Here is a 15,420-nt window from a genome sequence, read left to right as displayed (position 1 = left end):
GAGAAAATGGGTAAAGGGCAACAGAAACGTTCAACTGTAAGAACTGATATAATGTAATTAAACAAAACCCTGGAAGAAAGAAGAGGCTATGAGATCCAAAGGGAGTGGGGGAGGTTTGTTTTTACAAAGTGGTATAAAGAAAGATTAAGAGTAAAGAGATCGCGAGCAGATGGAAGACACTCTGGGTGAGACTTAGGGGACAGAGTCAGCGAGAGAGCTGATGCAGCACAGAAAGCTCACAAAGCTGCTATGGTGAGGTCGGAGAGCCCAGTGTATAAGAATGTGTCTGCAATCTTGAGTGGCTAGATTGCTGGAATTTCCAGAAATTCTAATCAGCACCCTTTAATACTACCTATAACAATACTTGGCAACCTGAAAGGTTTTTTGCGATTGAAGATGCAGTCTTGCACTTGAGGCAAGTTCAGCTCACCATAATGGATCTGCCACATACCAAGTCATAATAATGGGATAAACTCACACCTCATGGCAGAATCATCTCACAATTTTAGAGACAACTCTAAAAAGACAGGTTCTAATCAAAGGAATCATAATTAATTTACGCTGCTTATTTTCCTTTAAATAGAGTCCAGTTGTACTGTTTCACACCAAGATCCTTAAGGTCTTCCAGATGGAAGAAATTTTGGAAATTATCTAATCCAACCTCTCATCTATTATGACTTCAGTTTTCAACATCCATGGGAGACACAAAATTGGTGCCCACTGGCAGCATGTGCTCCTCTCCATTTCTCAGCCACCTTTGCAGTACACCTGAGGCCACATGGCTAAGCTCTGACCAATGGGACATTGGTGGACCTGATCTAAGTCACTCCCAGCCCTGGCCCTACCTTGGATGGAGAAGGACCAATCAACCTGCATCGTATCAGACTCTGCTTGAGATGTAAATAAACTTCCATTATGTTATTCATCGGCATTTGTGGATCTGTTTCAGCAGCAAGCATTAATTGATTTTCAAGCCTTCTTTTAATAACCTAGCAACTCAATGAGTCGTCAGTCATGACAGAGAAAGGAATGGAGATTATTATTACCCACAGAGCAAAAGGATTAAAAAAGAGAGAAGAAGTCAGGTAACTCATTTTTAAAATACAGTGGCATCTTACTTATCTAAAGGATATTGAGACATGACTTATCAAGGCTAAAGCCTCACCCTGCCCGCACCACCTCCACACCAGAGAACAAAGAAATAAGCCATAGAGGTCTTAAAACAACCCAGCTTGAGAGCTAAATGGAGTTTTAGAGCTTCACTCACTAGTTAGCCTCTCAGGCTCTATTTATTTATTCAAATTATCTTGGAGTAAATAAACCAGTCTTGGAAATCTAGTTTGTTATCTCACATCAGATAAATACTAGGAAATTGGAAGCCATAAGGAGTACTGCTAGAAGGGTGCACATCACAACATTCTGAGATCTGTCTATAAAGGATATCATCCATTTTATAAAGGATGATTGAGCCCCGCTACTCCTGAATCCAGAAGGCATCACTGGAGGAGGTCAGCCCGCAGCTGGTAAAAATGACTTATGTCCTCCACTACCTCTCGTAAACTTCCAGAGAAGGTAGGACAATGTGTAAGAAGTCTCTGGAAATAGTTACTCAAAACAGTCTCAGTGTTTAAAGGCATACACTTGTTTACTTGAAAAACCAATGTGTGAGGGCCACCTCACTTCCCCAGGTGGCCACATAATGATCCTCAAATATATGCGACATTGCCATTTGCACACTGTTAAAAAGTAAAACCGAGAAAGGGTTGTTCCTCCCAAACCTATCTGGGTGCTCATATACAGACTGAAGGAAATCAGCATTCCATAAGCAAAATCAGGATCCAAATATCGTGTGAGGTAGAAAAGACCTTAGAGACCATTCAGAAAAGTTAGGTGACCAGAGGGCACCCATTCATCTCCCTGCAGAGGAGGAACCAGAGCCCATGTCCCCTGCCTTCTCAGCTTGGGTATAACTACCCACATCACAATTCTCCTTCCTTGTACTTACTCACAACCTCTCCATCCCTTCCCAGGCCTCCCGATAGGCCTGATGCACTCACCTGCAGAAAGCAGTGTCCGACTGGGGCATGCTCCAGAAGGGTGGCGTTGTACACCTGCTTCAGGAAGATGGGCTCGTTGTCATTCACGTCACCCACAGTGATGCTCACAAGGCAGGTGGCAGAGAGCGGGGGCTCTCCGAGGTCTTGGGCCACCACTCTCAGCTCTACGGCCTCCTGGACTTCTCGGTCCAGACTCCGGGTGGTGCTAATCACACCAATTTCAGGATCGATGCTGAAGGATGGTCCACACTCAGCGGTGGCCCTCAGAGCCTCCGGGTTGCAGCGCGCTGGGAGAGGGACCAGCGCGTAGCGCAGCCGGGCGTGGTCTGTGCCCGGCTCATCCTCATCGGAGGCGCTGACGCACACTACCGCGGTGCCGGGGGCCGCGGCCTCGGACACTGAGGCCCGGTAATGCTCCTGGCTGAAGAGAGGCGGCTGGTCATTGAGGTCAGAGATCCGGAGCAGCAGCGTCTCCTCCGTGCTCAGCGGCGGGGTTCCCGCATCCGTGGCCACCAGTCGCAAATCATACAGGTCTCTGCTCTCCCTGTCTAGGGGCCCCTCGACGCAAAGAAAGAATACCCCTGAGGAGCCTCCGGACCGCAGCGCAAAGGCTCCCTCACCGCCCTCCAAGGCCAGCGAGATGCTCCCGCCCCCGAGGCCCATACCGAGTTCCCCGACGGCCTCCTCTGCCTTCTCTGGGTCACCGTCCGCGTCGGACACGGAGACCCGAGCCACATAGTCGCCTACTCGAGCGCCCTCAGAGACGCGCGCGGCGCCTCCTTCGGTAAGGAAGAGTAGATGAATGGCGGGCCAGTTGTCATTCACGTCCAGCACCGCGATGGACACGCGCACGGTGGCAACCTCGGGCTCGGCACCTCCGTCGCGGGCCTCCACCACCAGCTGGTGCCAGGCTTGAGCCTCGCAGTCCAGCGGCCTCTGCACCCGCACCACCCCGCTCATCTCCTCCACCGCGAAATAGGCCGCGTCGCCCAGTGTCCCGCCACTGCCACCCGTCCCGGGCGCCTGCCGAGAGCGGATTCTGTAGCGCACGTGGCCATTGGGCCCCAGGTCACGGTCGGTAGCGCGCACACGACAGACCTCGGCGCCTGGCAGTGCGTCCTCGCGCACGGTGGCGCGGTACTCGCTCTGCTCAAATACGGGTGGGTTGTCGTTCTCATCCAGCACGCGCAGGTCCACCTGCAGGCTGCCCGTGCGCCGCGGGCGACCGCCGTCCCACGCCTCGATCTGCAGCTCGTGTGCTGCCACCGCCTCTCGGTCCAAGCGCCGCAGCAGCACCAGGTCTAGGGGCTCAAGGGGCGACGAGGACGGCGGCGACTTTGGTGACACCGGAGCCCCGTAGCGCAACTGGAAGAATGGTCCTGCGGGGTCCTCAGAAAGATCGGACGGTTGCACCAGGGTGTAGCCCTGTATGCTGAACAGCCCAGCGTCTGGGTCTTGGGCGCCTGGCAGGCGGAAGGCTGTACCTGGCGGGCTGAGCTCGGAGACGTCGAGTTGCAGGGAGTCGCGGGGAAAGCGGGGCGAGTGGTCGTTCACGTCGTTGACGCGGATCTCCACCTGCACCACCGCGCCCAGCAGCGTGGCGGCCACGAAGCTGTAGTGATCCCGCCGCTCTCGGTCCAGGCGCCGAGCCGTGCGGATGATGCCTGTGTCCGGATGCACGTGGAAGTCGTCCAGCAACGGGGAGTCATCCGAATCCTCAGACAGAAAGAAGCCACCCCCCTCCTGCTGCTGCTGCGTGGCCGGCAGCCCCGCGCGGATGTCGCCGACTAAAGTGTCTGGAGGAAGGCCCTCGTCCACGGAAAGGCTGAGGTTGAACACCTGGGCAGACGAGCCCGAGGCCGCCCACAGCCATGCGTGCACGAAGAGCCCGAGCAGGAAGCGCTGCGCCCTGGCGCCGCCGCCGCCGCCCGGCAGCCCGCTGGGTGACCCTCTGCTCCCGGGGAGCAGGAGGCGCTTCCCGGCCGGAGCCCCGAGCTGCTGACGCCCTTCGCCCATCCTCCGCCCAGAAGGGCTCATTTCTCCAGCTCCTTGGGAAGACTCCCGGGTAACTGCCAGGTTGTGGCGCGATGGCAGAAAAATCCAGGAGCCTCTTCAGTGTCTGAACCAAAGAAGAAAAGACTTTGTTTGGCAAACAAAACCAACAGACACAGGAGTTCCCGAGGTTACATCTGCAACTGGTGAAAACGTCCTCCGCCCGCAGCTCGCGCAGACAGGGAGGGAAGCTCTAGCTGCCTCTGCTGCTGCAGCCACCTCTTCAGCCCCTGGATTTCTTTAAACGAGTCTCATCTCTTTTCCTCTCCCCTTTTATTCTTTTTACATCTGTTCCTTGTTTTTCTCGGCTGGTTGTTTCGCCCTGGTAAAGTCAGGTGCATTATTCTTTTGCCAAATAGAATGAAATTATTTAAAGCGCACACAGAAGGAGAGGCTGGGGGTCGGGCCGGGGAAGGGGGTGGAGTAAGGGCGGGAGGCCGGGAGCAAGGGCGCGCGGGGCCGGTGCGGGAGGGAGGGAGGGAGGAAGGAAGGGAGGAGGGAGCCGCGGCTTGGGCTGCGGTGTAGTCAGCGGCTCCGGGGGCGGCCGCACCCGCCGCGTCTCGGGGCGCCGGGGACCGCGAGGCTCCCCTCCGCCCCAGCCCCCTCCGCTCTCCTCCCGCGTCGTGACGCGGCGCACACCCGGGCAAACTCCCACCTGCGAGGCGCCGCTGCAGTGGGGCCCGTTCGTGGCTGGGCTGGGGACGGAGCAGAGGGAGGCAAACGAGAAAGGACCCGGAGATTTGGACTGTGGGGCGGGTGAAGGTCGCGCAGGCGAGGCGTCCGCCGGGGCTGCGCGTGCAAAGTGGTGAGGGGTGGGGGAAGGTGAGGCGGCAGCCTTTCCACGCTCTCCCCCCCTCCATCTCCTCGACGGGCCCTGCAGCCGGCCTGACGCTGGGCTCCGGCTGAGCAGAGAGGGTGGGGGTTATCATCACACTGGGGAGCCAAACTTGTGTTCTCCATGTGGTGAGAGAGACTCGTCCCCAGCGGAAGGACAGATGGAGTCAAAGACCGATGCACAGCTGGGGCCAGGATGACTGCAAAGGCAGGGGGAGGCGGAAATTGGAAAAACCCTCGAGAAACCCCGAGAAATCTGTGACACACATGGTGCAAACCACGCTTTATTATGCCGCGCTACCACTCGGCGATGTGAGAGCGGCTTGTCAGTCCCCTCTGCTACCAGGAATGACGACAATAGATTCGGCTTGCGAACACTTTTTATGCATTCAGCGCCATCACGACACTTCCAGAATGGTTTACGATGCTGATTTATGGGCAGAAAGACGGGGTGGCTGAGGACCATCACCTCCCCGCGCTCCACCGTCGCCGCTGAGCAGGGCAGTTTGCTGTCAGGGCAACTATTGATACCACTTTCAAAATAGTTTGTGTCTGAGCACAAGAAGAACCCCAATAAATTCCCATAGTCGGGGGTTTCTCTTCATTTATCTGTCATAATAGGTAAAAACTGATAAATTGCCTCTAATAAGAAATGCCTGAGGAGGGGCTCTCTGCCCTCTTAAGGATGGCTGGCCAAGTTTAGCAAATGGTTTCTGCAATTTTGCTTTTACGCCAGAGGGAAGAATTAATTTCCTTGATACTGTTGCTCCTCTTTCGGGAGGAGCCCTGCCTAGCGGTTCCTTACAGCAACAGCAAGATGCCTTTTTAACATATATAACTGCTAACCTACAACCACACCATCATCTCCATGTCTGATAAAATAATAATAAAACAATGTATTTTACAGCAAACACATTGCACGTAAATGGAGACGTTACTGAAATAAATTCAGCGTCCCTTCACCAATGAATCTCCTCACCACTGAGGAGATTTGTTACCAGTCTTTAGGGTCTCCTTTCTCCTCAGCCTTTGCAGTCTCACCCTAGCTAGGCCCCTGCCTCCACCCTTGCGCCTTTGTAAGTAATTATCAAGCAAGCATCCAGATTGATATTTTAAAACTAACTCAAATCATGTCACCCCCATGCTTAGAACCTGTCAGTATATTTCCATTATACTTGGATTATAATTCAGACTTCTTCAAATAGTGCAGGACTCTACCTAATATGGCCCTATCCACCTTTCGGACCTCATTGCTGCACATCCAGCTTTCCTGCCTTCTTTCTGATCTTAGTGCCTGTTGTGGACTGAATGTATCTCCCTCAAAATTCGTATGTTGAAATCCTACCCTGCCCCTGGCTTTAGGAGGCCAGGTCTTTGGGGTGATTAGATTACATGAGGTCATGGGATTAGTGCCTTTATATGAGTGAGGAGAGATCCTGCAGCTCTCTGCTCTTCACCATGTGAAGGTAGAAAAAGCCAACAGTCCACAAACAGGAAGAGGGCCTGCAACAGAACTTGACCGTGCCGGCACCCCTGATCTCAGACTTCCAGCCTCCAGAACTGTGAGAAATACGAGTCTGTTGATTATAAGCCCCCAGTCTGTAGCACTTTGTTACAGCAGCCTGAACAGACTAAGACAGTACATTTGAATTGTGAGAAATTTTCTGTGCCTGGGAGTTCTTTCTTCTGCTTTGTGAAGAGTTGGCTGTTTCTCATTCAGGCCTCAACTCAAATACCAACTGTTTCGAGACCTTCCTTGACCACCCTACCTACCTCAAGTAGCTTCTCCACCTTAAACTCTGTATCCTCATATTTGATTTCATTCACAGCACCTATCAGCACCTGAAATTAGCTTGTTTTATTCATTTGTTTATTAGATTATTGTGATCTCAACCCTATTCATGCACTTTAAGCACTGCTTTATCCCAGAACCTAGAGGAGTACCTACCACATAGTGAGCCTTTATTCACTAAATAGCTATGGGATAGATGACTGAATGGGTGGTTGGTTGAACTAAAGAGTAGATGGAAGGATAATCTGTTGAAGGAGGAGTTTGAGGCCAGAGCTCAGAATTAACTAGCATGAGATCTTTTATTGTGATGAGTTGTATCTTCTCAATTTACTCATTTGGAACATTCTATGGAGTTTTTTGAACTGATTTTTGAACTTCTTCAATTTATTTTGCAAACCGTACTGCTATCAAATATTTACCTGAGTCTAAAAATAAAGGAAAAGCAGCTAGTTTTTCCACATCTTTCACCGACACATTCATTGTAAATAGTGGTTTAGTTTAGAAACAAGTGGAAAATCAGGAACTTGAAACATCTATTTTCCTATCCACTTTTAGGCTTTCTCTTTCAGTATGTGCAGCTCAAGGTCTCCTGCCCATTTCACAATGTCCTTCTTTGAATGTCCTGAGCAGCCTTCTAGAATTAAGAATTCAATTTAGTTGAGTGAAAGAAATAAGAGCTTTCTCAAATATGCAAAAAAAAAAAATTTAGATAGCACAGGAGCTAACAGCCTGCAAGAAATAGGTCCAGATCTGCCCCCTTGAGAAAAGCAGCAGGATGTAACTGGCAAGAATTTGGGTTTTGAAGCTGGGCAACCCCAGTTCTGCTCTATAATTTTGGGCAAGTTATTTCAACCTCATTAAGCCTCGGTTTCCCCTTCTGCAAATTGAGGATTATAATATATAACTTACAGGGATGTTATGAGCCTCAAATGAGACAATGTACATGGATTAATACACAGAAAGTATCCAGTAAATATTATTTCTCTTGCCCCCTGTTATTTGTGTGATTAAATATTTTAGGGGTGAAGTGTTTGGGGATTATCAGTAATATCAAACTCTGACTTCATAGCCCCTTGAGTGTGTAGAGAGGGAAGAAATAAAATTTCTACATTCATGAACAGAAACTATCATGGGCAGAAAGGTTCAGAGCAGATCTTCCCCTGGTGTTACTTGGTTTAAGTAGTACCGGAAGTCCATCGTCAAAAACATTTTCTCCCAGACTGTAGGTAATCCTTCACTTTGCAACAGTTAAATGGTCTAAATAGATACTAAGGGCTCAAAGCATCTTACATTAACCCTTCAGGAAAGGAATTATAATTATTACCCCCATCTTACAGATGAAAAAACTGAGATTCAGGGCACCACAAGTAACTTCATCAAAGTCACATAGGTATAAGTGGTGGTATACATGGTGTCCATGGTCTTCTGAGCTCTTCACTGGTCATTTATCATCTCTGTGATTCTCTGCTTAAAGCAGATTGTCTTGCTTCTGAATTCTCATTGAAATCCATACAGTGAGATAGTAAGAGTTTTGGAAAGACCTGGGAGAACTACAGAAAGAAGAACTTTGGACAGCATGCTTGGCTGAATGGTGGGATGGCACAGGAGAAAAGCCACAATTAAGTGGCTACTTGGAACCCAACAGAAAGAAACGAACTATTTAGAAATGGTACTTAAAGGCAAGTGAGGAGGATTGTGTGGGACATGGAGGGTTTCTTCCCTTCCTCTCCCCCAAGGGGAGGACCCTCTGAGGTCAGGAAGGACAGTATGACTGCAGAGACTACACTTGCCATCTTTGGTTCATATGTCATCTGTCTAAAAGGATGAACTAAAGAGTGTTTGAAGCTTGTGGTGGTTAAATTTTATATGTCAACTTGGCTAGGCTATGGTGCCTAGTTTGGTCAAACACTAGTCTAAATGTTGCTGTGAAGATATTCTGTAGTTGTGATTAAGATCTCTAAGGAGTGGACTTTAAGTGAAGGAGATTACTCTTGATGATATGGTGGCCCTCACCCAGTCAGTTGAGAGTCTTATGAGCAAAATCTAAGGTTTTCCAGGAATTCTGCCTCAAGACTGTAACTTAGAAATCCTGCCTGAGCTTCCAGCCTGCTGGCCTGCCCTACCAGTTTTGAACTTGCCAGCCCTCACAATCCTTTAAGCCAATTACTGTATGTCTCTTGGTTCTGTTTCTCTGGAGAGCTCTGACTGATACAGAGCTTTATAAGAGGAAATGATTTAGTGTCTAATATCATAGTCTGTATTTCGTATCTGCATATATTTTGTGTTCTTAAAGGTTTAAAATTATGATCCTGGACATGATGGGGATCTTGTCCAGATAGGTAATCACATGATAGGTAATCAGGCACACCTTCCTACCTTAGGACCTAAGCCATCCCAGAGAGATAGGTGATAGTCCTTTCCCTCTTTTTTGGTGTTGAGAACTGATTCTGTATGCACCCATTCTATTTTCTAAACCCAACAGAATATGATTTAATTTTATAGAGTATTAGTCTCTGTTTTTGGTATCAATATATTGTTATTTCCTCTGATTCTTCAGGAAGAGGAAGAAAAACTGGTCAATAATTTCTTTATAGCAACATTTCATCATGCAGTTGAAGGGAAGTATAACACAGCTTATCATTAAGTAGATTTAGATATATCAAATCCTATTTTTCAAATCTGTAGAAGCTGGAATTATATGCTAAAGTTCTCTCTACATTTGAAGATTATAGTATAAGTAGGTCTGAGACAGAACCCCTAGCTAAAGTAATTCCTGCCCGATTTCCCCCAAGTCCCCCTCTCGCTCATAAATTGCTTATTCTCCTTCCCAGTAATTGGTAAGGCAGACCAACTTCTCCCCACTCCCTTTGCCAGGCTCCAGATGGCCTACAAAGGCCAATCAAATCTGCTCAAACACATAGGCTTTAAGATTTGGCTTTTCTGACTCTGTCTTTGGCACACACATGCACACACACACACCCCATCTTGCTTTCCCTGAAAGCCTTTCTTTAGATGAAATGATCCTAGCTTCTTATTTCCCCAACCCTTTAATCATTTTGTTTCTGTTCTCTGAACTCTTTCCAATTTCCCTATATACTGTATAAGATGTGGAAACCAAAACCACACACCATTTTCTAACAGGGTCTATGCATTGCCAAATCTAGGGAGGCTGACTTACTTTTTCAATCAGCAATCAAAGCCAAGTCCAACAGGTTGTTAACAAGTAGATGTCTGAACAGGTTTGACACCCCCATTCCAGTAAAGCAACACCTTGTAAGTAGATAATTATTCAGTGTGGAAAGGTAATTGATTAGCTTTCACTCAAAGGAATTTTTAGAATATGCATGTATTTGTTTAAGACAGCATGAAGGATATAGCTAGTGAAGAGAAAGATAAATAGTATTTAATCCTGCCCATATTTTTCTAGGTGTAATTGCTCTTTGTGTGAAGTAAAGGAACCTGATCTGTTTCCTGAGACAAAGCAAAGTTCACTGAAATACATATACATAATGTATGTCATAATAATTCCAGGCAAAAGAAAGCAAAGGAAATACCCAGAGCCCTGCCAATCCCACAAATATTCAGTGAGAAAAACACCTGGATTCTCCCCAAGCCACAGCTGTTCAGCTGGAAAACGCCTGGATCCCATTGAATCAAGGCAGTCAGGGAAAAGAGCCACATCCGGCCCAGTGTGTCTCCGCAGTCCGACAGGCACACATGAATCCTATTTGATCAAGACACAGTTATTTTGGAAATAAATAGGTCCTGCTGGTTTCAAGATGGTTCACAATTAGCACCCACAGATGGGGATGAACTGGGTACAGATATTATCTATGAGAAACTCCCTCAATACACAGACATTTGGTAAGAAAACTTGTGCCACAGATTTTGGCCATGTCAATATCTCGGTTATTTTTCTCATGGAACATATGTGGATCTGGCAGCACTGCTGGTTGATTAAGTTTGCCTGGATCACACAGGATCTGAGGGTTTTGCTCTCTTTAGATTTAGCAGTGTGTGTCTGCAAAGAGAAATGCAAAATTGAATGTCAACCTTATTCGTTAGTATGATCAACAACACAGTAGCATAATCACAATAGGAATGTTCCAGGCCTTTCTGAACACATGTGAATTAAGGAAATAACTTATCTCTAACATTACTATTTATATTTTCCACATATGTCCATCTTTTTTTTGACATAAACATCTTTTGTGTCTAAGGCAACATTTTCATTACATTTTCCAAAAATTTTTCAGCAATTCATAATAAAAATACTACTATCAGTCCTGAAACAAACCTGAAAATTAGGCACATATTTACACAAATTAAATAATCATTGAATTTTTCCACTTCTAGGCATATAGAGTTTCTTACAGCTACTATAATTTATAAGGAGTGAATCAGTGCTTAATACTTTTAAGGACTTTTTAAATTGCAGTCCAAGCAAATCCTAAGGAGAGAGCCTATGCTTTGAGAAGCCACAGACTTGGAGTTTGAGGGCTCTAGAACCCTGAGGTCCTGGGAGAGTCTCTCCTACCCAGTGAGTTCCCCAGAAAACAGGATTGCCATCCCTGGAGGGGCTGTGGTAGAAACTGCTTCATAATGTTCAGGTGCCCCTCAACATTTTTCTGCCTCTTGCTGATTTCTTATTTCCCATAACTATTTGTATCCAGTGCAAAAAAAAGAGAGAAACACAGAGGAATGAAATTCCAGAAGCTCTTGGCTTGGCAGATACATTCAATTAATAAACCATAGTCCTGCAGGAAAGCAGGCCTGAATCCCACGGTCAGTGATCTCCATTCTGACCACTACACCCTGAGTGTTTTAGCCATCAGCTGAACTTCAGTGCTCCTACAGCGGGGACACCACTGCCTTTGCAGGAGCTTCTCTGGAAAGACCACTTCCTGTCTCTCCAAATGTATATTGTTTTCCCCTCTGCCTTCATGGGCTTTTATCTCTAACCCTTTATTATAAACCCAGCTTCAGAGTTTTTGCTGTGTGCTTTATCTTCAAGATCTCCTTTGAAGGCCTTCAGCCTCTCTTCTCATGTGTTTTTATTCACCTGCTTCACCTGTGAGTTTTATTCACTGTTCTTTCCTTCTTTTAATCCTTCATCTCCAATCCAGGCATAATGGGGAAGCTTAAATATAACAGGCAGAAAAAATGCAGTTTAGACGAGATGTTTAAAAACCCAAATGAGAAAGACCTTCATGGGGCACAGATGAATGTTAAAAGCTTGGAAGCAATCAGACAGGCAGTTGCTCATTTGTGAGCAGGTGTGCAATGCAGCCCATGAGGGAAAAGGCAGAGCTGTATGAGGCTGCAGAGTGGCCACAGCTGCCAGTCCTTGAACTTCGCAGGTGCCCAGAGTGAAGGATTCCCGTAACAGCCCTTCCACGGCAAGCATGTCACCAGCAGCAAAGCCATAGTCACAGATCCAGGTAATCTGAAGGATTATTCAGATTCGGAATCTCACTTTCCCCTGCCACTATAGACAGGCATCCCGAGTCCCCTGCGGTAGGTAAGAGGATCCCCCCCCTCCAAGAAGATGTCCATACCCTAATCCCCAGAATTTTACATGACAAAAGGGATTTTGCAGGCGCGATTAAATTACAGAGCTTGAGATGGGAGATTGTCTGAATGGTATGAGTGAGAAAAAGAAATGAGAGGGTTAGAGTCTGGGAAGGAGATGGGACAATGGAAGCAGAGGTCAGTGCGAAGGGGCTGTGAGAGAAAGAATTCAGGCGGCCTCTAGAAGCTGGAAAAGGCAAGGAAAGGGATTCTCATCTGAGCACCGAGGACCACAGCCCTGCCAACACCTTGATTTTAGCCCATTGAGACCTGCGTCGGACTTCTAAACTCCCAGACTATAAAATAATACATTTGTGTTGTTTTAGGCTGCGAAGTGTGTGGTAATTTGTTACAGCAGCAATAAGAAATTAATACATCCCTGGATCATGCCAAGGCCACTTTGTCCTCCTTCCTGCCTTCTCTGTAGCGAGTACCTTTGTTTCCAGTGCCTCTGTTGTCTCTCAAACATTTAAGTTCCCATTACAAAGAAGGTGGAGTTATCACAACATTGGTTTCACTTCCAGCCACCAGTATCTCCACAGATTAGTTCCAGCTGGAAATGTGGGCGGATTCATTTCAGAGAATGTGTTTCTCACAATGTCAGGATCAGTTTTTTCCTTTGATTGAAATACATTATTAGAAGTTTTATCCTTGTATAAAATGTTTTAGAAAAATATCTACAACAAAAAGACACTCATGTTTAAAAGGTTAAAAGAATACTGTGCAAATAAAATCTAGTCACGATTGTTAAAACCTTAACTAGATGAACATTTGGGGTACAGTTGAGAGATAGCCACAATTTATCTGAGGTAGAGAACAGAGTCTTTGGGAAGGGGGTTAAGAACACAAAGTTTACTTTTAAAGCAAAGTGTTTGGCCCAACAGCCGGAAAATGGGGTTCTGGTTATATTGTGGAGAGAAATAAATCCTGAGTGTGGAAACAATCTAAGTTCTATAATGGTCCATGAAATCGACTCAGCGGGGGAGTTACTGGCCCAAGAGGTAGGAAACCTGCTAAGACACAGGCAAGGAATCTCTTTCCTTTCATCTTTCATTCTCAAATGCAAATGCACTGGTAGATTTCAAACTTTTCTGACGCCCTCTAAGAAATACATTTTATATCATAAGCCGCTACACACGCACAGATAAGGTAGCTGGAACAATAGTTCCATGACACCTACTTCCCCATACAATGTGACATGTGCTCTGATATTTCCTAAATTGTACTATTATTTTTCTTTTTTTTTTTTTTAACGCTGGTCTGCACCCACTAAGTGGTCATGACCTGCAGTTTAAAAACGCATCTTCAGTAATACTATTTATCACCAAAGTAGTTATTTTCTGCCGAATTAGTACTAAGAGTGTTTTCATTATCACCTAGTAACTTCAAATGAAATGACAGTTTGGAGTTGACTACCTTTAATGTCTTTTCCAACTTCATGATTTCCTAGTTTTTCCCTGAGAGGAAGATTATTTTATCCAAAGTCTCTTTTTTCAGAAGAATGAATCAATAACTGACAACTTGGAACCTTCCCTCCAGCAAGTTTCTTTAATAAATAAATGGTTTATCTGAGATAATTCTGGCATTTCTTGTTCATCAGTGATTAATTCCTAATCAAAATCAGGAATTACTGAAAGTATTGCCACATTTTTGCAACATCAGCATTGGTATTTGTGAATTTTGATTTCAGGAATTGGGGAACCAGAGTCAGTCCTAAGAGATAAAGTATTTTGAGCCGCTTCCTGCCAGCATTTTAACTTCCGGCCTTGGATTCTAGCCAGCATCTCCTTGAAAATCCCCTCTGGTCCCCATCCGTATATCTGCTCACAGTGGGTAAGGCTAGTGTCCTAAGACTCCCAGACACTGTTCACCATCACTTTGTTTTCAACAATTATGCTTCACAACACACTTCTCAGGTTCTTGCCTATAAGATAGGAATGACACTAAACTCTCAGGGCTGAGGAATAGTTAATAAACTGTGCTAACCCTACAGAGATGCAAAACAAGAGCAATCACTCATTGGTTTGCTGAGAGGTGACAGATTGCAATTTCCCATTTTCCAGAGACCCTCTCCTCATTACTAAGCAAAATCGGACCAGTTAACTTATCCAAGATCTATAGCTCGCTGGGATGATCTCATGGGTCTGTGTCCCTGATGTGGACTCCAGCCGGTGGTGCTGGGGGCGGCAAACTGACACAGGCAGACATATTGCCTAAATAGGCTCATCCACCTGGCCAGCTAATTTCCTTTCTATTTCGAGAAGAGCAATTATTTTAAATTGCCATATATCAAAATGACTTTGGCCCCCAAATACAGCAAATCAATAAACTATAACGTAAATGAGTGTCTCCAGCTAATTTGATTCAAAAAAATAATAATAAAGATAAAGAGAGAGAGGCAGAGCTCATGCTGCTTCCTTTAGAACTGAAAATTCCAGAATTTTCCAACCCCATAATTTGGACTCCTAAGATCTTAGAGGTCCCTACCTAGTCAATTTTAGGAAGTGTTATGCCCATCCCTTGTACTATTTGATTGCAGTTAAAGATAAATACAAAAAAGTAGTTAAATTTTATAGTTTTTTCTTTAGACATAACTTTTTAAAAAGTTATGATGAGTACTTTTTGAAATCAAAAGACATTTGAAAAGAGTAATTGAATAAAAAGAAAATCTGAAATCTCTCTATTAATTCCAGAAAGCCTGGATGTCAAACTACAGAGCTGTTCCCAAGGTAAAGCATCTAAATGAAAATAAGTTTCCTCTTGTGGGCTAAGCTTGCAGACAGAGGCTTAAAACAATAAGAATAATGTCTCAGGGTGGAAAAATACATAATTATCTTCTATATTATTGGATGAATAAATTACCACATCTTAAATTATATTAACCTCTTTCTCTTCAAGTTTGTGTAAAAATTGCTTTCCTTCACTTCCTGCAGGATTCTAAATATATTAAATCCACTGCTGATCACCTTTTGGTTTCTTCCAGCCATCTTTAAACCAACATAAAGATGAACAGTTTAAATCATTCAATTCTCTCTTTATTTTTGAGGGTTTATCTAACATCACTCTTCTGTTGTAGGGACAAACAAGTTGCCTGGCCTTTGCGGGGATCCAGTC

At 45.7% G+C, this 15,420-nt stretch overlaps 1 protein-coding gene across 1 annotated transcript; it reads right to left on the bottom strand.

The window, feature by feature from the left end:
• Window positions 1-1,979: 1,979 nt before the first annotated feature.
• Window positions 1,980-4,498, bottom strand: LOC141278659 (protocadherin-23-like). Its single transcript, XM_073804672.1, has one exon. The coding sequence runs from the start codon at window positions 4,092-4,094 to the stop codon at window positions 1,980-1,982; it is 2,115 nt and encodes a 704-aa protein (XP_073660773.1). The 5' UTR covers window positions 4,095-4,498.
• Between the last annotated feature and the right edge of the window lie 10,922 nt (window positions 4,499-15,420).

This window comes from Tursiops truncatus, chromosome 5 (assembly GCF_011762595.2).
Source record: "Tursiops truncatus isolate mTurTru1 chromosome 5, mTurTru1.mat.Y, whole genome shotgun sequence".
NCBI lineage: Eukaryota > Metazoa > Chordata > Mammalia > Artiodactyla > Delphinidae > Tursiops > Tursiops truncatus.
This window is presented reverse-complemented; position numbering and strand designations above follow the sequence as displayed.